The sequence below is a fragment of the Schistocerca gregaria genome, chromosome 6, assembly GCF_023897955.1.
Source record: "Schistocerca gregaria isolate iqSchGreg1 chromosome 6, iqSchGreg1.2, whole genome shotgun sequence".
NCBI classification, from domain to species: domain Eukaryota; kingdom Metazoa; phylum Arthropoda; class Insecta; order Orthoptera; family Acrididae; genus Schistocerca; species Schistocerca gregaria.
Window position 1 is genome coordinate 505,783,207 of NC_064925.1, and position 26,219 is coordinate 505,809,425.

Consider the following 26,219-nt stretch of genomic DNA (forward strand, 5'->3'; position numbering starts at 1 on the left):
AGCTTATTGGCTATGAGAACAGCTTTTTGGCACATACAACGAGCTGCAGGCTAGCACAGATGGTTCAAATAGCTGTAAGCGCTATGGGACTTAACATCAGAGATCATCAGTCCCCTAGACTTAGAACTACTTAAACCTAACTAACCTAAGGACATCAGACACATCCATGCCCGAGGCAGAATTCGAACCTGCGACCGTAGCAGCAGCGTGGTTCCGGACTGAAGCGCCTAGAACCGCTCGGTCACAGAGGACGGCAACTAGCACAGAGAACTGACTTCTGTCGCGAGGGTGTTGGAATCTTGGTACAGTGTCTAAGTCAGAGAAGCAGCCATAGGTCATAGCCGAATGTTACAAATAAAGCATTTTTAATTTTCAGAGAGGTGTCCATTTAGAGACAGACCAGTGTTTAAAAGAAAATACCGTCTCTTAGCAGTCAAAACTAACACGGGGATGAAAGCGTACAAGGAAAAATTTGGATTGATGAGGTGACACATGTTAAGTCACTTATGTGGAGAAAATGTCCTTTAATAACCGCTAATTACGGCTTAACGTTCGTCTACATAAAAGTCAAAATCAGCCATGACCTTCCAAAGGAACCACTTGGGCATTTGCCTAGAACGATTTGGGGAAATCACAGAAAACCTAAATCTGGATGGCTGGACGTAGACTTGAGCCGTCGTCCTCCCGAACACGAGCCTAATGTATTGACCATTGAGCCATTTCGCTTCGTCTAGCTCATCAATGGTTGGCTACAGCTGTAAAAGGCGTACCTGAAGCAACTTGTGTACTCTGTACCTCGGCGAACTGAGGTCAGAGACGGTGCCACAGGGTATTAGTGAGGCCCTGGGGTACGATGAATCTGCTGTCCAGCGTGCTCACTATTTAAGCGCGCAGTCTCAGCACTGGGCGCTCACCTGCCGCCTTGGCCGCTAGCCGCCCGCCTTCTTCTTCTCCTTCTCCTTCTGCTTCTCGAGCTGCGCCTTCTCCTTCTCGAGCTTCTCGCGCTCCTCGGCCATCTTCTGCAGCAGCATGCTGCGCTGCTTGCCCAGCGCCGTCTTCTTCAGCCACCACTCGGCCATCTTGTCCTGGTCCTCCTGGGACACGGGCTCCACGTCCTCCAGCGGCCGGTACAGCTCCAGCGGGTGCAGCGGTTCTTGGGCGAGCCGCAGGCGGCGCTCCACCGTCAGCGTCTGCTGCACGGCAGAGCGGATCGCGGGCAGCGTGTAGCCCACCGTCATCTGCGTCAGGCCGCTCAGGTCGATCTCCCTGCCGACAGCGACACAATGGGTCTCCGGGAGATTCGTCGTCGACTGGTGCCATAATGTTGCAATTACACTACTGGCCATTAAAATTGCTACACGAAGAAAAAATGCAGATGATAAACGGGTATTCATTGGACAAATATATTTTACTGCAGCTTCAACACGATACCACCGTTCATCACGAGTAGTGATTGGCGTATTGTGACGAGCCAGTTGTTCGGCCATCATTGACCCGACGTTTTCAGTTCGTGACAGATCTGGAGAATTTACTGGCCAGGGCAGCAGTCGAACATTTTCTGTATCCAGAAAGACCCGTACAGGACCTGCAACATGCGGGCGTGCATTATCCTGCTGAAATATAGGTTTCGCAGGGATCGAATGAAGGGGTGAGCCACGGGTCGTAACACATCTGAAATGTAACGTCCACTGTTCAAAGTGCCGTCAATGCGAACAAGTGATTACCGCGACGTGTAATCAATGGCAACCCATACCATCACGTCGGGTGATACGCCAACATGGCGATGACGAATACACGCTTCCAATGTGCGTTCACCACGATGTCACCAAACACGGATGCGACCATCATGATGCTGTACACAGGACCTGGTTTAATCAGAAAAAATGACGTTTTGCCATTCGTGCACCCAGGTTCGTCGTTGAGTACATCATCACAGGCGCTCCTGTCTGTGATGCAGAGTCAAGGGTAACCGCAGCCGTGGTCTCCGAGCTGATAGTCCATGCTGCTGAAAACGTCGTCGAACTGTTCGTGCAGATGGTTTTTGTCTTGCAAACGTCCCCATCTGCTGACTCAGGGATCGAGACGTGGCTGCACGATCCGTTACAGCCGTGCTCCGTATTACCCTCCTGAACCCAACGACTCCATATTCTGCTAACAGTCATTAGATCTCGACCAACGCGAGCCGGAACGTCGCGATACGATAAACCGCAATCACGATACGCAACAATCTGACCATTCTGAATGTCGGAAACGTGATGGTACGCATTTCTCCTCCTTACACGAGGCATCACAACAACGTTTCATCAGGCAACGCCGGTCAACTGCTGTTTGTGTATGAGAAAACGGTTGGGAACTTTCCTCATGTTAGTACGTTGTAGGTATCGCCACCGGCGCCAACCTTGTGTGAATGCTCTGAAAAGCTAATCTTTCGCATATCACAGCATCTTCTTCCTGTCGGTTAAATTTCGCATCTGTAGCACGTAATGTTCATGGTGTAGCAATTTTAATGGCCAGTAGTGTACTTATATGGATATGGTGACTGTTCTCTCGGATATCTCCGATAGAACATGAAAGGTCTCTGTTAGATTCCTTTCATGTTAATTTCTTAAATCTGTTGTCATTTACGGCATCAATTCCTCTTCTAAATTAACTGTGGCGTTTCTGACTATCTGCGAGGAGACTGAGTAGTGGAACGTGTTACTTTTACACATAAACAAGAACGATCTGTCACACTACTACACTTTAAAACACAGTTTATATGCAATTCATGTCACACAGTCTCATACGGAACCTACATCCGCTTTCTTTTATGTACTGTATATGATAAGATACTGTCATCCCCCTTCCCTTCTGTGTGAGAGGATGAATGAGCAAATGTATTTCTAGTTGCATGCTTGAGGGTAGCAGACAAGCCTGTCTGCTAGAGAACAGTAGGACCAACGTCGGAACAGGTAGCTATGCTTTCTAAAAGCAAAGACGTTTCTATCCTTAGTATGGTTCTGTCCGTCCCTTGTCATGTTGGTATAGGAAGCTGTCCCTCTGGTCACTTCCGTTTTGTATCGGGAAGCACGCTCGGTAGGAGCGCAGGTCAGTCTGTCCGCGGCGAGCGTCTGAAGTGGTAAGATCTCCGGCTAAGCGCGTGTCTGCTAAGTCCACAGGACAATGGATTTCTTAAGTTCAGCCTAACTGAAAATTTAATCAACTTTATTTCAGGTTTAGCTCTAAAATATCTAATGTTATCTTAAGTTGCAACGCAGTGTATTTCGAGTGCGAACTTCAGATTATTTTACAGTAGTTGCTCTGTCACTAGTTTGTGAGTAAAGTGGAACCACGTGTTGATCAGTAACTCTAACTAAGATCATCAATCTTAAATGCGAATTTGCGTGAGATTATAACGTCTCGCCTTAACAATATTTTTCAGTATAGCAACTTTTCTTTATGTTCAATCCACGTGGGGTGTACTTCGTGAGACCAGTACCACGTGCTTATACAATTGTATGACCCATCAGGTTAATAGTAAGACGATAGTAACCAGTTCGAGGTTTTTCTTTTGTAAATTGCTTTTCGATCTAATTTATTTTAATTATCAAAATTATTGTGGCATTACACTCTTTGTGTAAAGCAAGTTAACCACGTGAAGCATGTGGTGTAATCATCAAAGTAGCTCTCAGCTATTCTTTTCGGGAAGATTTCACAGAGAGTTAGTATGAATTTAGTATACCAGGGTGTGGTAATTACATGACGGACAGGATTGTGTTACGAACGTTACTTCTTTGGGAGAAAATTGAATCGGTTGGTTGTGGTTAATTTCCTCTTACATATGTTTCAATGTTCTTCGTGTGTTATTTTATGAATGTAGTGTTGTATGCAGTCTCCCAATTTCGGCTCCCTATTTGATGTGTTCCGTAAGATTACAAACTCACATTTTCACAATCCAAAATAAGGCACCAGCTTAGTTATGACTCAAGTTTAATATGCTGAAATTTCAATGATCAATGTTAAAATAAATTTCCAAATATAAACTGATTTGTTTATTTTTATTTAAATTCTCTTTTTCATATATGTATCACCGGTTTTCGTATGACTATTAAAAGATTATAATTAATGTTAGTCTGGTTGGAAATTTGGTAAGCTAGATTGGATACCTGGTGAAACAGTTGCTCAGTAACGCAACGTTAACTTCCTCAGATAGCTCACAAATGGTTCAAATGGCTCTGAGCACTATGGGACTCAACTGCTGTGGTCATTAGTCCCCTAGAACTTAGAACTACTTAAACCTAACGACATCACACACACCCATGCCCGAGGCAGGATTCGAACCTGCGACCGTAGCAGTCGCACGGTTCCGGACTGCGCGCCTAGAACCGCGAGACCACCGCGGCCGGCAGATAGCTCACAGCTTTTAACCCTCTTTTATTGTCTATCAGCACCGCTTTCACATAACAAATTAAAGCGACAACATTACAAACAGGCACCATATCCATGTAAGTGTACAATTTTTAAGTGTTCCTGAATGCTGCCTGCAAAAAGCCAGCTATCTCAGAAAGATTCTGCGGAAATATCTCCGCATGGAAATGTCACTTGGCATAAATGTTCTAGCCCCCCTAAAATCAGTAGGTTCCGACCACCACTCACATAGGAGGATTAGGTGAAGACCAACTCTTTGTCTTCAGGCCGAACAAAAGCACCCCTTCATCTCAGGCTGGGAAGCGATCAAGGCAACTAGGACAGCGAACAGGGCTAGCACACATGGGCGACCAAGAAATGAAAGGTTACAAAAAATGGTTCAAATGGCTCTGAGCATATGGGACTTAACTTCTGAGGTCATCAGTCCCCTAGAACTTAGAACTACTTAAACCTAACTAACCTAAGGACATCACACACATCCATGCCCGAGGCAGGATTCGAACTTGCGACTGTAACGGTCGCGCGGTTCCAGGCTGTAGCGCCTAGAACCGCTCGGCCACCCCAGCCGACTGAAAGATTACATTAGGAGCCCGATTATACAGGGTGTTACAAAAAGGTACGGCCAAACTTTCAGGAAACATTCCTCACACACAAATAAAGAAAAGATGTTATGTGGACATGTGTCCGGAAACGCTTAATTTCCATGTTAGAGCTTATTTTAGTTTCGTCAGTATGTACTGTACTTCCTCGATTCACCACCAGTTGGCCCAATTGAAGGAAGGTAATGTTGACTTCGGTGCTTGTACTGAAATGCGACTCATTGCTCTACAGTACTAGCATCAAGCACATCAGTACGTAGCATCAACAGGTTAGTGTTCATCATGAACGTGGTTTTGCAGTCAGTGCAATGTTCACAAATGCGGAGTTGGCAGATGCCCATTTGATGTATGGATTAGCACGGGGCAATAGCCGTGGCGCGGTACGTTTGTATGGAGACAGATTTCCAGGACGAAGGTGTCCCGACAGGAAGACGTTCGAAGCAATTGATCGACGTCTGAGGGAGCACGGAACATTCCAGCCTATCACTGGGGAAGACCTAGAACGACGAAGACACCTGCAATGGACGAGGCAATTCTTCGTGCAGTTGACGATAACCCTAATGTCAGCGTCTGAGAAGTTGCTGCTGTACAAGGTAACGTTGACCACGTCACTGTATGGAGAGTGCTACTGGAGAACCAGTTGTTTCCGTACGATGTACAGCGTGTGCGGGCACTGTCAGGAACTGATTGGCCTCCACGGGTACACTTCTGCGAATGGTTCATCCAACAACGTGTCAATCCTCATTTCAGTGCAAATGTTCTCTTTACGGACGAGGCTTCTCTCCAACGTGATCAAATTGTAAATTTTCACAACAAACATGTGTGAGCCGACAAGAATTCGCACGCAATTGTGCAATCACGTCATCAACACAGATTTCCTGTGAACGTTTGGGCAGTCATTGTTGGTGATGTCTTGATTGGGCCACATGTTCTTCCACTTACGCTCAATGGAGCACGTTATCATGATTTCATACGGGATACTGTACCTGTGCGGCTAGAACATGAGCCTTTACAAGTACGACACAACATGTGGTTCATGCACGATGGAGCAACTGCACATTTCAGTCTAAGTGTTCGTACGCTTCTCAACAACAGATTCGGTAACCGATGGATTGGTAGAGGCGGACCAACTCCATGGCCTCCACGCTCTCCTGACCTCAACCCTCTTGACTTTCATTTATGGGGGCATTTGGCAAGTCTTGTCCACGCAACGCCGGTACCATATGTAGAGACTCTTCGTGCTCGTTTTGTGGACGGCTGTGATACAATGCGCCATTCTCCAGGTCTACATCAGCGCATCAGGGACTCCATGCGACGGAGGGTGGATGCATGTATCCTCGTTAACGGAGGACATTTTGGACATTTCCTGTAACAAAGTGTTTGAAGTCACGCTGGTATGTTCTGTTGCTGTGTGTTTCCATTCCATGATCAATGTGATTTGAAGAGAAGTAATAAAATGAGAATATAATAATAAGAATATAATAATTCCAATCCCAAAGAAAGCAGGTGTTGACAGATGTGAAAATTACCGAACTATCAGTTTAGTAAGTCACAGCTGCAAAATACTATCGCGAATTCTTTACAGACGAATGTAAAAACTGGTAGAAGCCAACCTCGGCGAATATCAGTTTGGATTCCGCATAAATGTTGGAACACGTGAGGCAATACTGACCCTACGACTTATCTTAGAAAATAGATTACGGAAAGGCAAATCTACATTTCTAGCATTTGTGGACTTAAAGAAAACTTTTGACAATGTTGACTGGGATACTCTCTTTCAAATTCTAAAGGTGGCAGGGGCAAAACACAGGGAGCGAAAAGCTATTTACAATTTGTACAGAAACCAAATGCCAGTTATAAGAATCGAGGTGCATGAGAGGGAAGCTGCGGTTGGGAAGGGAGTGAGACAGGGTTGTAGCCTTCTCCGATGTTATTCAATCTGTATATTGAGCAAGCAGTAAAGGAAACAAAAGAAAAATTCGGAGTAGGTATTAAAGTCCATGGAGAAGAAATAAAAACATCGAGGTTCGCCGATGACATTGTAATTCTGTCAGAGACAGCAAAGGACTTGGAAGAGCAGCTGAACGGAATGGACAGTGTCTTGAAAGGAGGATATAAGATGAACATCAACAAAAGCAAAACGAGGATAATGGAATGTAGTCGAATAAAGTCGGGTGATGCTGAGGGGATTAGATTAGGAAATGAGACACTTACAGTAGTAAAGGAGTCTTGCTATTTGGGGAGCAAAATAACTGATGATGGTCGAAGTAGAGAGGATATAAAATGTAGACTGGCAATGGCAAGGAAAACGTTTCTGATGAAGAGAAATTTGTTAACATGGAGTATAGATTTAAGTGTCAAAGTATTTGTATGGAGTGTAGCCGTGTATGGAAGTGAAACATGGACAGTAAATAGTTTGGACAAGAATAGAATAGAAGCTTTCGAAATGTGGTGCTACAGAAGAATGCTGAAGATTAGATGGGTAGGTCACATAACTAATGTGGAGGTGTTGACTGGAATTGGGGAGGAGTTTGTGGCACAACTTGACAAGAAGAAGGGACCGGGTGGTAGGACATGTTCTGAGGCATCAAGGGATCACAAATTTAGCATTGGAGGGCAGCGTGGGGGGGGGGGGGTTAAAGTCGTAGAGGGAGACCAAGAAATGAATACACTTAGCAGATTCAGAAGAATGTACGTTGCAGTAAGTACTGGGAGATGAAGAAGCTTGCACAGGATAGAGTAGCATGGAGAGCTGCATCAAACCAGTCTCAGGACTGAAGATAACAACAACAACAACAATAAAATGAGCTGTAACACGGAATGTAAGCGTTTCCGGACACAAGTCCACATAACATGCTTCCTTTCTTTGTGTGTGGGGAATGTTTCCTGAAACTTTGACAGTACTTTTTTGTAACACCCTGTATAGCTGAAAATGAAGCTGGGCAGAGCTCTAGCTCAGCGTGTGGGTGTGTCCAGAGAGGCAGACGGTACCTGCTGACGCCGTGGTAGGCCATGAGCTCGGAGTGCCAGATGGCGCGCACGGTGCCGTAGTCGTTGCGCGGCAGCAGCACGAACTTCTCGTACGCCTTGGACAGCTTGGGCCCGGCCGCCCACGGCTGGCTGCTGGTGCCCAGCAGCAGCACACGGTCTTCGCCTTTGATCTTCTTCACTATCTTCGGCAGTTTCGTCGCCAGCTTCTTCGGCTCCGTATTCTTCTCTTCGGGCGGCACGCGCTTGTAGAACATCTTCTCCGCTCCGTCCACGAAGAGGACCTGTATCAGTATCCACAACTGTCAATCTGAACATTACTTCGTGTAACAGCTCAGTTTCGAAAGTAAGAATGGGCTTCTGAGGTTCTTAGTGGCTTATTTTCAGCCTTTGTATCACGCCACGCGTAAGTAATGTACGAAGTTTGCAAGATATGACAGAGGTACTGTCAAAAGTGAAGCAGTGAACGCGGGTCGTGCGTTGTACTAGGCTAGCGCAGTCGGTAGGAGCATGAAATGTGAAAGGTAAGATCTTCATTCCGAGTCTCGGTCTGGAAAACAATTTTAATTCTTAATTAAATAACTCAAAGTTCTTCAACACTTTTAAGGGGGGGGGGGGGGGTAGGACGTCAAACGGGCCGACTTGGAGCACGAGAGTCACCACAGGCCATTTTAATTTCTACTGTCTATACTTTTACAAATAAATTCATAAAACTTTGTCACCATGACCGGGAAGGATTGAGGAGTCACACTTATCGCAGTGCAAGTTTAAAAACGTAGCAAAATACCTTTTTTTTTACACGTGAAATTTCATCAATTTTTTTCACTTACTACTGGCTGCATTTGTTGCTATAGGTACAATTTTCTTCTTCTTCCTAAGTAAGAGAGATTCTTCGATGAATTTTTCGTAGCATACAAACAGTAGTTACAGCTGTATGAAGCTCTAGAATTTTCCAGATCTATTAAAAACTGTGGAAAAATTGAGATAATTAACTATAAAACTTCATTTTTTTCATAAATTAAATAACTTCTAGAGTTCGATACACCTTTAACTATGGTTTGTATGCTGTGCAAAAGTCATCGAAGAATCTCTCTTACTTAGGAAGAAAAGTGTACCTATAGCAACAAATGCAGCCAGTAGTAAGTGAAAAAATGCTGAAATTTCACGTGTAAAGAAAAAGTGTTTTGTTACGTTTTTGAGCTTCCACTGCTATGAGTGTGAATCCTGAATCCTTTCTGGTCATGCTGTTAAAAGTTTTATGAATTATTTGTAAAAGTATAGACAGTGGAATTTAAATGTCCTGTGGTTCCTTTCCTGCTCCATGTCGGCCCATTTGACGTCATACCCCCCTTAAGCCAGTTCTAGCTCAATAGATTCAAGATACGTCAATGTAAATAAGATAATCGATACAGACTCACATGCTACAGTCCGCGACCTTGTATTGTGTGCATAACGTCGAAGAAATTTGTGCGGTGAATTACGTTGGCAATCAGTCATAAAATACAACGTGCAGTAGTGTAATGTCAATGAACAGCTCCTGCCATTATACCAGTGATGCAAGTGAAGCAGCAAGATGATGAAATTGTAAGTGATCAACTGTCATAAAAGCCTTTCACACTATTTTCGTAACACATAACTGATGCAAATCTATCTGCATCCTACACAGGCTGTGGTATCACACGTAGTCAACCACAAAGAAGAAAACCAGCAGAAGACATCACTGATTTCGATTTCTAGCCATACACTGCCCCCTCCTCCCCTCCCCCCCTCCCAATGCCGCACCAGCCGCTACAGTAAAAGACGATGGACAAAGAGTTCTAGATTAATCTAGTTTAAGACTGTTTAAGTAACATTTCTCTGTATGTGTGTATGTGTAAACGCCTAAAGATGAAGAGTATAAACGCCTGAAGATGAACAGAACATGTTCGAAACGCGTTGCATTATGTTAGATTAAACATAAAATAAAAAAGTGACTGGTAGCAGAAACTAGAAATAAATAATTTTAATCTGCCAGGAAGTTTCAAAACAGCGCACTCTCCTCTGCAGAGTGAAGAAATCATTCTAGTCATTGCATAAGTGGCGACCCAAGATTGTGCCACAGTGTTCGGATTGGATACAGTTTTGAGCATACGCTTGGAGTTTGTTCCAAATGAAGTAGCCCGGTGACTGAGAAAGTGCTCATCAGATAATGCATGCCCAGGCCAGAAGAATAAGAGGCTCCGTAAGGGAATGGGACTGTTCGATACCAGTTAATAAAGTGAATGAAGAAAATAAGCTGTGCAAACCACTTGCTTGTCTTCACATCCCAAGCTGGCTTAGGATGAGAGCCTAGATCTCGAGTGCGTACGCTATCATATAGGTGTGAAACGGGAAATACACGATTATTCTTAAGCACTGTCGGGACTTCAGAAGTTGACTGCTTGGAAAATGCAGAAAAATTACACGCATCAATGGACAAAGTTTCTCTTAAGTGAATTATACCCGTAGTGGAAGCTGCTGAACTCTGTGACTGTTCCTTTATAGAGTGTAGAAAAATTTCCGCTACCAGTCATAATAAAAGAATATTTATTCGTTACACGACCGGTTTCTGGCTTGTGTCCGTCCTCAAGTGTTTATTCATTCATGTACATGTTTATATTGCTGGAGATCACTGTTTAAATACAAAGAACATTATTTGCTAGTGACTAAACAGGTACAAGTAGAAACAATTGTAAGTGGGAAGGCAGAATTTGTCGAACGTCGGAACCATCGGTCACCTTTATTGAGCCACTTACATCATGCAGTTACTATTGTTGGGAAAGTGGTCATCGCCAAGCGTGAAATTGCATCGCTTTCCTTTCAGTTCCTGTTCTTGCTAGGCAGGATGGTAGCTTGTTGATGTACAGAATATGTAATAACAAATCAATATACAGCTCTAAAACCAGCAGAATTTACAATGTGCAGCCGATATTTTAACAAGCAGGTAGATCGATATTTCGTCTGCCGGTGTATCGCTACTTTTTCCCGATATATCAAGAGTCGACAATGCTACTTTTTAAACATCGATACATCGGATTCCCGATATTTTTAAAAATATCGACAGTAATAGCTCGTAGTACAGATACGCTGGAGATGTGGCTCAGTGGACATGCACCATTTTTTTTTTTTTTCAGGACAGCGAGAACGCAGTCCCGATTACCAAAAATTATGCGCCGGGTCCAGCGTGACCGCTGTCGGCGTGGAACTGAAACTTGTCATTCCTTTACCAATCTTGATGTGCCGTCAGCGTCAGAAAAGTAAACCAAGTATTGACGTATGCTGTGGCTGTGTGACAAATGGTACCCATACTGAGCACCACCTGTGATGTGAGTTAGGAACTTCGACATAGGTTGTATCCCACAATGTGCGTCCATTTCATGTATGCCTTTTGGTGCAGTCGTCTTCTGAAAACCTGGACGTAGTTACAAATCACTCTTCTTCATGAATTCTGTTCAACTTTTTTAAAATAAATGTTATCTTAGACATATGGCCCATATTGTAGTCAATTAGATGAAGATGAAGAGAACTGAATAAATAAAAATAAACTGTGAATGGTTGAGACAATGGGCTCACATTCGAGAAAAGTGTGGTTCAGAGAGTCACCTGGCTTTTAGAGTTTCAGGTTTTTTCTGCTAAATCTTAAGGCGAATCTTGGAACAGTTCACCTAAGTGGACAAGACCCATAATGCACACCATTCTTATCCAGTACGAGCTTTTGCACTATATGTGTAGACGCCGTTATTGACTGTACTTTATATCTTAATCTGCTTTTTTTTCTTCCATAGGAAATAGCGCTCAGAGTCTGCAGTAGGTGCACCTGTTAGGGAACTGACGGGACAACATCGGCTAATTATGACAAATAAATCTCTAAGGGTCGTGAACAATGTGCTTGCGGGCAGGTCATGAGCTGACGTGCTGCACCATGCCTGAGGACGGGTTCCGAAACTAACGATCGTGTGAAACCCATCTCTTATGATCGTCCACGAGGCCCAGAAATGAATTGATGGTTTTTTCCTTGACTTATAGAAGGCTGCCTACCCTGCCGCCAAACGAATAAACTGAATGTGTACCAAATGTCATACAAGCTACGTGATTGTGTTGAAGATTTTCTAGCAAACAGAACGCATCATGTCATATATTTAAAAAATGTGTAGTCCATGAGCACCTGAACGTTTATTAGAATAACGTGCGAATATCTTAAGTAAATCGACTAAGAAATTTTTTTGATTTTTGGTAATAACGTTAAACTACAGCTTGTCTTTGTATGATAGTGTATATTGGGTTCTGAGTGTGGTAAGGAAAAACAGTGCGTGATACGCTTCTTGTCATTGTATTAGAATTCAGCACACTATGGTACCAAAAGAATACTTCACTTTCATAAAAGCATTTTTCATCGCTGGTTTTTGCAACCACTCACTCACATATCAGAACATGGTTTCTTATCTCAGTTGGCGCCTTGAAAAAGTGAAATGAGTGTATGGCATCGTTGGCCGGGAGGCCCCTATTCGGGGAAGTTCGGCCGCCAAGTGCAAGTCTTATTTCAGTCGACGACACATTAGGCGACTTGAGCGTTGGTGATGAGGATGAAATGGTGATGAGGACAACAGAACACCCAGTAGCCGAGCGGAGAAAATCTCCAATCCGGCCGGGAATCGAAACGGGCCCGCTTGCATGGGAGGCGAACACCGTACCCCCCAGCTAAGCAGGCTTAGCTGTGCAGACTAGTGTATTCTTGCCGGTTGGTTGATTTGGGGAATGGGACCAAACAGCGCGGTCACCGACTCATCAGATTAGGAAGGATAGGTAAGTCAGTCGGTCGTGGCCTTTGAAATGAACCATCACGGCATTTTCCTAGAGTGATTCAGGGAAATCAAGGAAAACGTAAATCGCGATGGCCGGACGCAGGTTTGATCCTCCCGAATGCGAGTCCAGTGTGCTAACCACTGCGTTCTAGCAGGTCGTGTAAACTCGAGAGTTGGGGAGAGCGACTGACCGTGGGCTGCAGCACGCGCGACATCTTTTCGATGAGATGCAGCAGCATCTTGAGGCCCTTGTTGCCCGGGTACTTGCCGGCCAGGTTCTTCGGCGTCAGGTCAAACATGACGGCGCCCAGCTCCGTGCAGACGGCTCGCGCCAGTAGCTTCTTGCCCGACTGCGGCGGGCCCAGGATGCACACGGATCGCACCAGCGGCGCCAGGCGGTGCACCTGCAACAGCAGGGCGGTTGCACTGCGTCAGCGGTCAGCAGGCGGTGGACACTCCTCAGCTGGGAAGTGGGCGCGTGGCGGGACGATTGGGAACACAGTGGAGCGGGTCGGAGAGCCTATCAGGTGTTCGAGAACGGCCAGCTCTTCGCCATGCAAACCCCGGTGAGAGTGTGATACGTTGCCTATCGGGACATGGGTCATATCAGGTATACCTATACAGTTTCAACAGCAAAGGAAATACTATCTATGATATTGCAGTGCCTTTGTTGTTGTTCGCCGGCCGCGGTGGTCTAGCGGTTGTAGGCGCTCAGTCCGGAACCGAGCGATCGCTACAGTCGCATGTTCGAATCCTGCCTCGGGCATGGATGTGTGTGATGTCCTTAGGTTAGACAGGTTTAAGTAGTTCTAAGTTCTAGGGGACTTATGACGACAGATGTTGACTCCTATAGTGCTCAGAGCCATTTGAAACGTTTGAACCTCTGTTGTTAAGAAGTGTGATGCAATGTTCCTTTGGACATGCATGCTTGTCCGAAGGAACAGGCACTATGGCGATCATGTCGACTGTGAAACACATGAAATGTATTTGTAATTGCGAATATGACAAACATCAGCCATATAATGAAATAACGGCAATGACAAATTGTGCCACACTGGGACTCTAACGTATTACACAGATGAACCACATTCCCCGTTTTGACTCCAATTAACTCGTTATATTTACATCACAATGAGCTGTTTTCGTCAGTTTTTGCCATTTTCAAGTGATCCTGCAATAAGTGGTACAGTTTTTTCTGTTATTTTGTGACACATAGTGCTTACGTCTATATTGGTGGCTGTTTTTTCTACATATATACTGTACCTGTGTCCAAAATTAAAGCAGAAATCGGAAATTTTATAACATTGCGTTTACTTTGCCACAAAACAGTATAAACACGTGACAGTAAATTATAAACAATATAAAAGAATACAGAATGCAAGCAACTGCAAATGCACAATGGTAGACAAAAACGTTCTTCGTTTTACTCTACTTAACGGATTTGTATACAAATGCTGAAAACCGGTTAATGTGCTCAGTATGGGTTGTGACCACCTCTGGCAGCAATACAGAGTTGACAACGACGAGGCATGCTATGAATGATGTCATCAGTTCCATATTGAGGCAATAACGCTGATTCTTCCTGCAGAAATGCTCGCAAGTCTTAGAGAATTGTTGGTTAATGGTGATGTAATGAAACCCTAGGTTGGTTGGTTGGTTTGTGGGATTAAAGGGACCAGAATGCTTTGGTCATTGGTCCCTTTTTCCGAAACTGCAAACACTCACACAGAATAAAGACGAAAAATGGACATGACAACAGATGACATAGAACGAGAAAGACGAAGACTCAGATGAGACAAAAAAAAGGAAAAGCCAACCACCTATAAACACACTAAACAATTACATACTCTAAAACCGTAGCCCAAAGGCCAAACTCCTAACGAAAAAATGACAAACACTCAAATTGATTAACACCCCCTGCCCGAATAAAACGCAAAATTAAGCCTGCCGTGGCAGTGTCATCTGTTAAAAGGGCAGGGAGCGTATCGGGCAGCGCAAATGTCCCTTCTGTGACGACGCGTCGGAGGTACACAGACAGCACATCTCCCGACAATAAAGGCCGCTCTGCCGAAACCTTATGTACACCAGTTGCCTCGGTACAACACGCCCAGGGGATGCTGCGGTCAGATGCCAGTTGCCTTGCAGTGCTAAGGCAGTTCTGTCGTGCCCTTATGACCAAAGAACGGTCCTCTCTTTCTGATGTTCCAAGTGATCGGCCCCGCCCTGTTCTTCGGAATACAGCTACTGTCTCTATAAACCATCACCACATGCGAGAAACAACAGAACGGTTCACATTAAGCAGTCGGATCACGTAAGTTTGCGACTGTCCTGCTTCCATTTTCCCTGCGGTCCTCCATCTTAGAGAGTCTGGTAGACTTCTTCTTTGTACCATACTGCACCGTCTATGACTGCATACACAGTGATTACTGATGTGGGACTACCTGGTAAACTCTGCCCTGTGTGAAAGATGTCCTGACGTCACCTTTGGCACGGTTGTCGGCTAACCGGAATGCCATCTTCCGTACAGAACAAGGTCTTGCTGAAGTCTTTTGACAGTTTGTATGATTATATCGTGAATTAAACACAGAAAATAGTGTTCTGTTGCTTTAATTTTGGACACCAGTGTATTATTATGCCACAAGAGTATGAGGCTTATATCTACATTAATGGTTATTTGCTTTATGTTTCAATATAGCAAAATTCAAAAATATCTGGCTTACATGTGTGTTAGTATCTATTTGATTTACGTCTCAGATGTTACGACGTATGTTATAATAATGTATCCAGGAGCGTCTTTTTCATTTATTCTAAGGTTGACAATTTTTGTATGTGACCAGATTTATAACAGGCCTTATTGTTTGTGACCACATTTATAACAGCAGTTGGAAATGTCTGACAGCGTTCTCCACTGATGCTTACAATGAATATTACAATGTTTACAATGAATATTATTCCCGGAAAATCAGCGACAATAAGTACAACGATTGGTTAGCTATGATTTTTTCGCTTCACCTAAATAAATATTTGTGTTGATTTCTTTATTGTTTTTTTGTGTCAGGGCGAGTTAAAAATTTACGTTTATTAAGGATAGCAATAATTTTCCGTGTGCTCGTTCAGATATCTAGTACCTTTCCTACATAGTTTTTATGTTTTATAATCACTATACTATTACCCTTGTCTCCTTTCACATTCATTACATTATGTGTTACTATTTTGTTACTTGTATTTTTGAGAGTATTACGTTGATTATACGCATTACTGTTGAAGCATTCTCCATTTTGTGCTTCTGTTTCTGTAATTCTTGCTGCTTTTACTATGAGCTCATTGCGATCTCAGTTTGACAATTTTGTAATGTCTATTGGAAACTTAGTTGTAGCTGTTAGATACGTTATAGGTGTATTATATAGCTAGGTTTCTATATCCGGAAACATTTACTGATATACTAAATGAAAAGAAAAACTTTCCAGCGCCTCACGACCCATGAAAACAACAGAATACTCATCACAAATATCTCCATATGGCAAGCGAAAATATTATAATTATACAACCGTTGTAATATACTTTTTAACAGTGATTTTCCGGAAGTAATATTCATCGTGAAACAAATAAGCATAGCCGGAAAAAGGTGTCAAACATTTACAAATGTTAGTATAAAGTGATCAAAAATATATCTAACTTATATTATAAATGCGATTATATACAAAAATTACCAACAGCTAATGACGGCAATGAAAAAGATGTTACAAGATACAATATTGCAACACATCGTAACATCTGAGACGTAATGGAAAGAGCTACTAGCATTTACACAAGCCACATACTTCTGCATTACACTATATTGAAACATAAACTAAAAAGAAAAACATTAATATACACAGCGGAGTAACAATATATTGTAGCATAAGCTGAACAAACAACTACTAATATACGCGTAAGCAATATACTTTTCCCATAAAATAATGTAAAAACTATACTATCATTGGGAGGCTCACCTAAAAATGACAAACATTGCCGAAACGAGCTCATTGTGATGTAAATATCACGAGTTAATAAAGTGTCAGTTGTCTCAGAACCTGGAATAATATATACAGTGTACTTCTTATCAACGTTTAAAAACCAACGAAGCGATGTACATGACGCTGTGACAAGTAATTTAAAATGAGACACATGGGGTCGCAAATGTCGGAAAGACTCCAAAAATGGATTAGGAATGTTGAATATGTGGCGTCACCAGATGACGTACCTCGCTACATGTGCAGCGGTTGGGCTTGGGCGTTGAGGGATAATTGAGCGATACAGTACTTGCATTCGAGCTAATAGTGCAAATTTCGAACACCTTTTGTAAATGTCATCTGTTACAAACGTGGAAGGTACAGAATTATTGTCCTCGCTATAACCAAGTAAAAACTGTCCCACTTTTTTGTTTCTTTCCTTTTTTTCCCCCTTCTTTCCGACCCTATCCAGTGAAAACTGCCAGACACAACACTCGAACCCGGAACCCCACTTGCTAAATTGGCGCATGTGGGCCCTGAACCACACCGGAGGGGTACTTGACTTTAGTAGGAATGATCACAGACCGATTCGATCAACCGCTAGGTAGTTAGTTAGTTGACTGCGTGTTCAATTGATCAATCGCACGGTACGGTAGCCGTTACGATGTGGAACGCGTCAATCGCACAAGAAATGCACATATGAAATAAGATATATTACAATACAAAGTTAATATTTCTATTATTTACCCCATTCCCTTAAATGGCACAAAACGCATATACTATATTTATGGATTTATTTATTCCTATTAATCTATGGTATAGAAGGAGTTGTCAAGGAGATATGATTTCAATTTATTTTTAAAGGTATTACAGCTGTCTGTCAGACATTTTATTTCATCTGGTAATTTGTCGAAGATTTTTATGGCAGCATATTTTACCCCTTTCTCTGCCAAAGATAGGTTGAGTAAAGGATAGTGTAAGTCTTTCTTTTTTCTGGTATTATAATCATGAATGTCTTTGCTGTTTTTAAACTGGTCCATTTTGTTGAGAACAAATTTCATTAATGAGTAAATGTACTGTGAGGCTGTTGTAAGAATTCCCAATCTTTTAAAAAGACGGCTTCAAGATGTGCGACTATGAACCCCACATATTATTCTACCCACTTTCTTTTGAGCAGTGAATACTTTCTTTCTAAATGTTGAGTTACCCCAAAATATTATTGTGTATGACATCAGAGAGTGAAAGTATGCAAGGTACGTTCGCTTACTACTTTATATATCCTCAAAATTGGCAATTATTCTGATTTCAAAAGTTGCTGAACCTAGTCGCTTTAGTAGATCCAAAATAAGAATTTTCCAATTAAGAATCTCATCTATGTGTACACAAAAAACGTAGTATACTCTACCCTATCTACCGACTTCTGTTGATGTGTTATATTTATGGAAGGTACCGTACTTTTTGCAGCTGAAAATTGGATGTACTGTGTTTTTTCAAAGTTTAGAGGAAGCCCATTTTCAGAAAACCAATTAATGACTTTTCCAAAGACCTTATTTGTATCATTTTCAATTGGAGTTTCTCTTAATGGTTTAATAATGATGCTTGTATTATCAGCAAACAGTGTCAGTTCAACTTCCTGTTTCAGATAGGAAGGGAGGTCGTTTACATATATCAAGAACAGTAGGGGACCCATGATTGAACCCTGTGGAACAGCTAAAGTAATTTCACCCCAGTTAGATGAAGTGGCAAACTTATTTAAATCACTTGATCCATATACGGAAACTTTTTGCTTACTGTTCTGTAGGTATGACTTAAACCACTCACATGCTATTCCATTTATACCATAGATTTGTAATTTCTGTAACACAATGTCATGGTTCACACAATCAAATGATTTGGACAAGTCACATAAAATTCCTATTGGTGACATTTTATTATTTAAAGACTCTGTTATGTGAACAGTGAAATTGTATATTGCTGTCTCAGTGGAACAGCATTTTTGAAATCCGAACTGTGATTTACTAAGTATCCCATTATTGATGAGATGGCTAACCACTCTTGAGTACATTACTTTCTCGAAGATTTTTGAAAATGCTAAAGGCATGGATACTGGCCGCTGCACGTACGGCGAGGTGTGTCATCTGCTAACGTGACACGTTCATTTGCCATCCACTTTTCGGGTATTTCCCGACGTTTACGACCCCATGTGTCTTGTATAAATAACCTCAGTTGCATCTACATCTCTTCGGGGATTTAAACATCAATAAGAATCACCCTGTACACAGGTTTTGTCCGTAAGAGCGTGCAAAAATTTAACAGAACATAGAAGAGGCTCCACTGAACAATTTGAGACAGGAACCTGGAGTCGGAGAAGCCATCTTAAGGAGATAATGGGAATAAAATCACATTGATGTGTACTTCCTTATTTAAATTAGTTACAGTTAACTGCAAATCCATCATTGACACGATGAACGAACCATTTGTGCTGTATCTTACAAAGTCTGCTGCAACAGGCAACACAAGCATAACATCGGCGAACAAGACTCTGACCCACACTGACAAATATCCCTGGTGTGTTTCGAATCACTTCACAGGCAGCTACAATTCCGGCAACTAATTCCACCTCCATATCCGCTGGGGTCTCATAGACAAGTGACTTTAGGCTTCCCCTTAGGAAATAATCGAAGTGATTCAAGTCAGGTGACCTCGCAGCCTATGGAATAGGACCTCCCTTTCCAATCCAGTGACCAGGAAATACAGCATTGTGATGGTTGCGGACATTCACACTGAAGTGACGCGGTTCATCGTCATGTTATATCCACATCCTCTCACGAACAGCCAAGGGTACGTTCTCCAACATCTCAGGTAGAACTCTTTGCACGATCCTCAAGTACAGGTAGCCATTCAAATGGCCAGACAGAAGATTTGGTCCAATGAGTTTGTCTCCTAGAATGCCGGCCCACATATTCATGTACGTGACGGTATAACTCTACTACATCGTGAGGGTTTTCTTCATCCCACACATGGCTATTTCTGCTGTTCGACATATCATCATGAACAAATGAGGCCTCGTTACTCGTTGCAGGTGATATGGGTGTAACTGTTGTTCGTGGAGTACTGTCCACTCGCTAGTATGTGCAGCGCACATTTCATGTACAGTACGACGAGTACTTGTTGTGGGGTCCGCTGAATCATGTTCCAGCACCTCCTATACAAAATCGCTTGTGCGAGTGGTCCTCATGTTGCCAGGTCGCTCGTTTCTTCTTTCAAATGAACCAGACTCCCGCTTTTGTCGACAGAGAGAAACAAACGCTCCTCGTGACGGATGGTGCCTGTTAGGAAATCTGTCCCTGTACAGCCTTTCAATAGCGAGGGTACTGCAACGTACTTCCCCATACACAAAGTGCATACCAGTGACTTCTGCGAAACTGTACTGGCGCGGCTCCATCGTATTGCACTGTAAATCTCTGAATAGTGTAATATTTCTGGCTTTGTCAGATATCATATTAGGCTCCAAGGAGCTGTTACCAGAGCAGTGGAGATGCGAGAAGTATATAGATGACGACATGTGGTGTGAGGTAACTGTGACAGATGTTAGATTCGGTACCATTCCCGTGAGAAAGACCACCTGCATAATGCTACTGCTCTGTGATTGGCTGCTGTGTTCGGAGCAAAGGCGCCAAAACGTTATAGTTATTGTTATTAGTTAAAATACTCATTGGAGTTTCTTCACTTTTTAATATAATTATCTCTCAACAGCTGACTACTAATCAGTAATTTTAGAATTATTAAAAACAATTTAAATCAAAAACAAAAGACTGACGAAGCACTTCGGAAGCGTTGGGGTCACGCCTTTTCTGGTATAGCGCGCGAAGAGTTTCGGGCTGTTCGTCACTCTGGGTTAGACAGTCGAGAAGAACAGACATGTCTGTCGTGGGATGTGTTTCCAATTTTTATTTAAGTTCCTGTTCGTCACTCCAGATTGGGCAGCCGAGATGTACAGTCATGTTGTCTGTGGTAGGATGTGTTTGTCAGTATTCAGTATTAAAAGATTCACTCCGGTAGTCATGATGCACAGACACGTGTCACAAATAGTGTAAATATACATTTTCGTAAACATTGTGTTTGATCAAGTACTTTGTTGTATCAGAAGGTGTTGTATTAAGGTCATGCAGTCTTCTCGTGCGGCTATATTAAAATATGCAAGTGGCATCCCAAAGAAGTGATACATTATTTCTCAACACAACCTCATTAGAAGTCAGTTTCATCCTCAAGATGCAGAACCTACGACCTGCGTGCTGTTTTCTGCGCTGGGGACATCGACTTGAAGACAGCAGGTTACTGAAGTATAACAGAACCTTCGCATCCCACACAGTGCAGCGGAAACAACTAGGCGCCTCACGTGTACTGCATGCACAGAACAAATGTGCTCAGTGCCACGTCATCTGCAATAATGCTGCGGAGGTGAAAGAGGATGATCGTTATTAACACCAAAAATCAATTCGTTCTTCTTTTCTTGCTGTAATAGCACTGAGTAATGAATGGGTCTGTCGGTGATTCATAGCACGTTCTGTCATTGGACAATGTAAATACGATACAACAGAGCCACTTCATTCACAAGTAAAGTAAACAAAACCTGCATCATGACTTCCTAGTAATAAGGCTTGTCCTCCTTGTTTCCTTGCAGGAACTAAAGAATGTACATGTCATTAAAAAGCACAGTACGTGTAAACTTTTACACACGTTAGATGTAAATAAGCTGGAAAACAGTAATGCTAGACAAAGCAGTAGACAAGTGTAGTTCCATATGTCCTCAATCTCGCTTCTCCGCCCCAGGTTCTCCATTTCAAACTGCTCAGTGGGGCATTCTCTATGTCCTGTTACATTTTTTCCCTGAATAATATATCGCTCTTCGATCCACACTTGCAGCAAATTTCAGAGTTTTCTTTTACTTGATTTTTGTACAAGAATGACACATTTAAGTGGTTTCTGTCGCAGCGCAGAGTGGGATGCTGTTGTGGTTGCCTGCAGACAGTAGCTGCAGCGAGAACGTCCCAGCGTCGGATCTTAAACGCCAGACTCGAAGTTATTTGAATCTGATCGCAGTCTGTAAGCGAGCGTACCGTTTCGGAGCCCATGGGCAGCATGCAGAGGTCTCTGATGAGGTGGCGAACGTCACCGGGGGCGCCCGGCGGGTTGCGCCCGTCCAAGCGGTAGTCGAAGGCGTTCAGCGAGATCTCGCCGAAGAAGTCGCTCAGGCGCGCCGGCTCGTAGCGCCGGATCACGCCCTCCGCGTACAGCTCCTCGAACAGCGACTCCGTCGTCCGGTTCTTCGTGGGGTCCTTCTTCTTGCCGCCCTTCTTTTTCTTCTTCTTTTTCGGCGGCTTCTTCTTGCCTGGCCACGGACACAACAGGACGCTCAGCTTTAGCACCGTCCATTCATCAGCTCATCTGTGAGAGGAACGCTAAAAAGTTTTAATCTTCACCTCGAAAAAATAGTCTTATATTTCAGAGAAATATCAATTTGAGAACACCTGTCTCTATACCCACAATAAAACTGTAAAACCGCCGTGTCTGCCTGTTTGTCTGTTTCAACACAAGAGTTTCCAAAATTATTAGACAAATTTTTGTTGTGTTGGCAGAAGAGCCAACACCGTGTTACTAGAAGAGGCCGAAGTGCACGCGTGTTAGCTCACGCAGGCTGGCGTGAGGAGGGAAGAACTATACTGACGTGAGGTCTGGAACATGACAAGGTATTGGAATTCAGAAAGCGGACGAATTTAATTTGATACTTAACTTTAATCCATTAATGGATTAGAATTTTGGAACACGTATTATGTTCGAGTATAATGACTTTTCTGGAGACTAGAAATCTACTCTGTAGGAATCAGCGTGGGTTTCGAAAAAGACGGTCGTGTGAAACCCAGCTCGCGCTATTCCTCCACGAGACTCAGAGGGCCTTAGACACGGGTTCACAGGTAGATGCCGCAAGGCGTTCGACACAGTTCCCCACAGTCGTTCAATGAACAAAGTAAGAGTATATGGACTATCAGACCAATTGTGTGATTGGATTGAAGAGTTCCTAGATAACAGAACGCAGCATGTCATTCTCAATGGAGAGAAGTCATCCGAAGAAAGAGTGATTTCAGGTGTGCCGCAGGAGAGTGTCATAGCACCGATGCTATTAACAATATACATAAATGACCTTGTGGATGACATCGGAACTTCACTGAGGCTTTTTGCGGATGATGCTGTGGTGTATCGAGAGGTTGTAACAATGGAAAATTGTGCTGAAATGCAGAAGGATCTGCAGCGAATTGACGCATGGTGCAGGGAATGGCAATTGAATCTCAATGTAGACAAGTGTAATGCGCTGCGAATACATAGAAAGATAGATGCCTCATCATTTAGCTACAAAATAGCAGGTCAGCAACTGGAAGCAGTTAATTCCATAAATTATCTGGAAGTACGCATTAGGGGTGATTTAAAATGGAATGATGATAAAAAGTTGATCGTCGGTAAAGCAGATGCCAGACTGAGATTCATTGGAAGAATCCTAAGGAAATGCAATCCGAAAACAAAGGAAGTAGGTTACAGTACGCTTGTTCGCCCACTGCTTGAATACTGCTCAGCAGTGTGGGTTCCGTACCAGATAGGGTTGATAGAAGAGATAGAGAAGATCCAACGGAGAGCAGCGCTCTTCTTTACAGGATCATTTAGTAATCGCGAAAGCGTTACGGAGATGATAGATAAACTCAAGTGGAAGACTCTGGAGGAGAGGCGCTCAGTAGCTCGGTACGGGCTTTTGTTAAAGTTTCGAGAACATGCCTTCGCCGAAGAGTCGAGTAGTATATTGCTCCCTCCTACGTATATCTCGCGAAGTGACCATGAGGATAAAATCAGAGAGATTAGAGCCCACACAGAAGCATACCGACAATCCTCATTATTTAAAGTTTTATTTAAAATCAGCTGCTCACCTTAGTAGTTACTATGTATAACAGTCACGGTGTAATGTACCAAAGAATCTACAGATAGTGCTGTTAGTTTTTTTTTTTTAACTCAGTAGCAGATGTAATTTCGGGTGTTTGTGTCAGAGACAGAATTAAGAGCCGCAATATTATCTTTGTGAGTATAAACTAACAGTGAATTTGCTTCGCTAGGATATACGGATTTACTGATGTCGCACTTCTGTATTAAAAAGCGACATTGCTTTGCTTCTTTCGATAGTCTTTATTTATATTTTACTTCTTTCCTAGGAAAGTTCTTTTACCTTGTTGACAGAAGCAGATTTGCGGAAGATTACGTCAGTGATAGAATTAAACGCCGCAGTCTTATCCTTACCAATACAAACACTTTAGTTACTTGCCGGCCAGTGTGGCCGAGTGGTTCTAGGCGCTACAGTGTAGGACCGCGCGACAGCTACGGTTACAGATTCGAATCCTGCCTCGAGCATGGATGTGTGTAATGTCATTAGGTTAGTTCTAAGTTCTAGGGGACTGATGACCTCAGAAGTTAAGTCCCGTAGTGCTCAGAGCCATTTGAACCATTAAAGTTACTAGGCTGGGATATACGGATTTCGCTTTCTTTATTACAAACTTTGGTGTCTATTCTGCAATATATGTGTTTTTATGGCTGATGGGTCACGTAGCCAGCTACTTTACGTAGGTTTTTATTACTTTTAGTTCGCGTTGTCTGCATAGGGGTGTGAGATAGGACCATGTCCTTTCCTTCCATTTGTATTTAACTGATTGGGCTCTTGAGTTTTTGGACAACCTGATGATGCCCCAAAAGGGTGAAACGCGTCACTTACGTTAAATAGCTTCTCAACCGAGACACATTTAAACCGGTTGCTGTAACAGCCTGCTACAATGGAATGGGAATAATTTTAAAAATTTAACACCATTGCTTTGCTTCTTTTGACAGGTTTTGTTTATATTGTTTGCTAGGAAAAACAAGTCTGCCTGTTGGGTGTTTGGTACCTACTCATTACATTTTTATTTGTTTTGTTTACGAATAAATATTCCTAGGAAACGGTCCAGTGTTTCTGAGTGCGCCAGAACAGCTAAAAGACAGAGGAGCACGCGGTCTCAAAAATCCAGTGAAGACCGTGATGAGAGACTCGTTTGCGAGTTAGAGCCTCTTGTTCTCAAGCCACAGCAAGCTTCCTCGTTCATTTACCCCATCATACCACTTCAAGCTTGCTATACAAAGAAGCTTTATATGTCAAACGCAAATTCCGCGCGTACGGAGTGTCGTGCACATTACAAATAAATACTGAGTTTATCAGTTATCCGACGTCAATTTTACTATTACAAAGTCTTTTCTGAAGGTATTTATCTGGAGTATAGCTTTGTACGTAATTGAAACGTCCATGGTAAAGAGTTCAGGCAAGAACAGAATAGAAGGTTTGGAAGGTGCTGATACAGGTTCAAGATCAGATGGACATATGAAATAAGTGATGAGAACGTAATGAATCTGACTGAGGAAGAAAGCGCAACTTGAGTAACAGGAGGGATCGATTAACAGGACAAATCTTGGGAGCCAAGGTATAATCAAATTGGTAGTAGAGGAAAGTGTGGAGCAAAAAAAAAATTGTAGAGGAGACCGAGCTGTGACTCCAGTAAGCAGGTTTAGATTGACGTACGTTGCAGCAGTTACGCAGACAAGAGTAGCTAGGCACGGAATAGACTAGCGAAGAGAGCCACATTAAACGCGACTTCGGACTGAAGACTACACAACAACAACAACAACAGTCATTATCGTAATCCACGAAACCTTCTTGACCCTTAGCTACGTCAAAGTATTCTAGGAGTCAACATTTCATGACCCAAAGAATGTTTACGGAGTACAGACAAAGACTAGTTTGCTGAAACTGTTACAGCCATTTATCAGGTTCTGTGAGTGTTGGATGAAATAAACCTCACAGTTATCAGAGCTGGTTCTGACAGTCTGAGTGACGCGAGTGCAGGATTGGTTAAAGGGCGTTATCAGCCCATTTTAGCAAAACCAGCTCGAGAGTAACCAACGCGTGAAGTATTCCATTTACGAGACCAGTCGGGCACTGGAGCAATCAAGTTAGTCGCATTCCAACACAAACAGTGAAGTGAGTCACATGTTTCGTTCCGTTGGAACAACAAACACTGGCTGTGAAACCTACGAATTACAATGTACTTCACATTCTAACAAGTTTAAGCGGAGGGTACTTTGAACCCTTCTACATCTACATCTACATGACTACTCTGCAATTCACATTTAAGTGCTTGGCAGAGGGTTCATCGAACCACAATCATACTATCTCTCTACTATTCCACTCCCGAACAGCGAGCGGGAAAAACGAACACCTAAACCTTTCTGTTCGAGCTCTGATTTCTCTTATTTTATTTTGATGATCATTCCTACCTATGTAGGTTGGGCTC

At 42.9% G+C, this 26,219-nt stretch overlaps 1 protein-coding gene across 1 annotated transcript in view; it reads right to left on the reverse strand.

Moving 5' to 3' along the window:
- Nucleotides 1–1,115: 1,115 nt before the first annotated feature.
- The window catches only part of LOC126278923 (IQ and AAA domain-containing protein 1-like), a gene marked incomplete at its 3' end in the record, with an annotated part of 80,384 nt that continues 55,280 nt past the window's right edge, over nt 1,116–26,219 (reverse strand). Inside the window, exons 8-11 of the mRNA XM_049979199.1 lie at nt 21,927–22,198; nt 13,006–13,218; nt 7,998–8,278; nt 1,116–1,266 (exon numbers count right to left, since the gene is read on the reverse strand). Coding sequence (XP_049835156.1) covers nt 1,116–1,266; nt 7,998–8,278; nt 13,006–13,218; nt 21,927–22,198 — 917 coding nt within the window. The remainder of the gene's footprint in view (nt 1,267–7,997; nt 8,279–13,005; nt 13,219–21,926; nt 22,199–26,219) is intronic.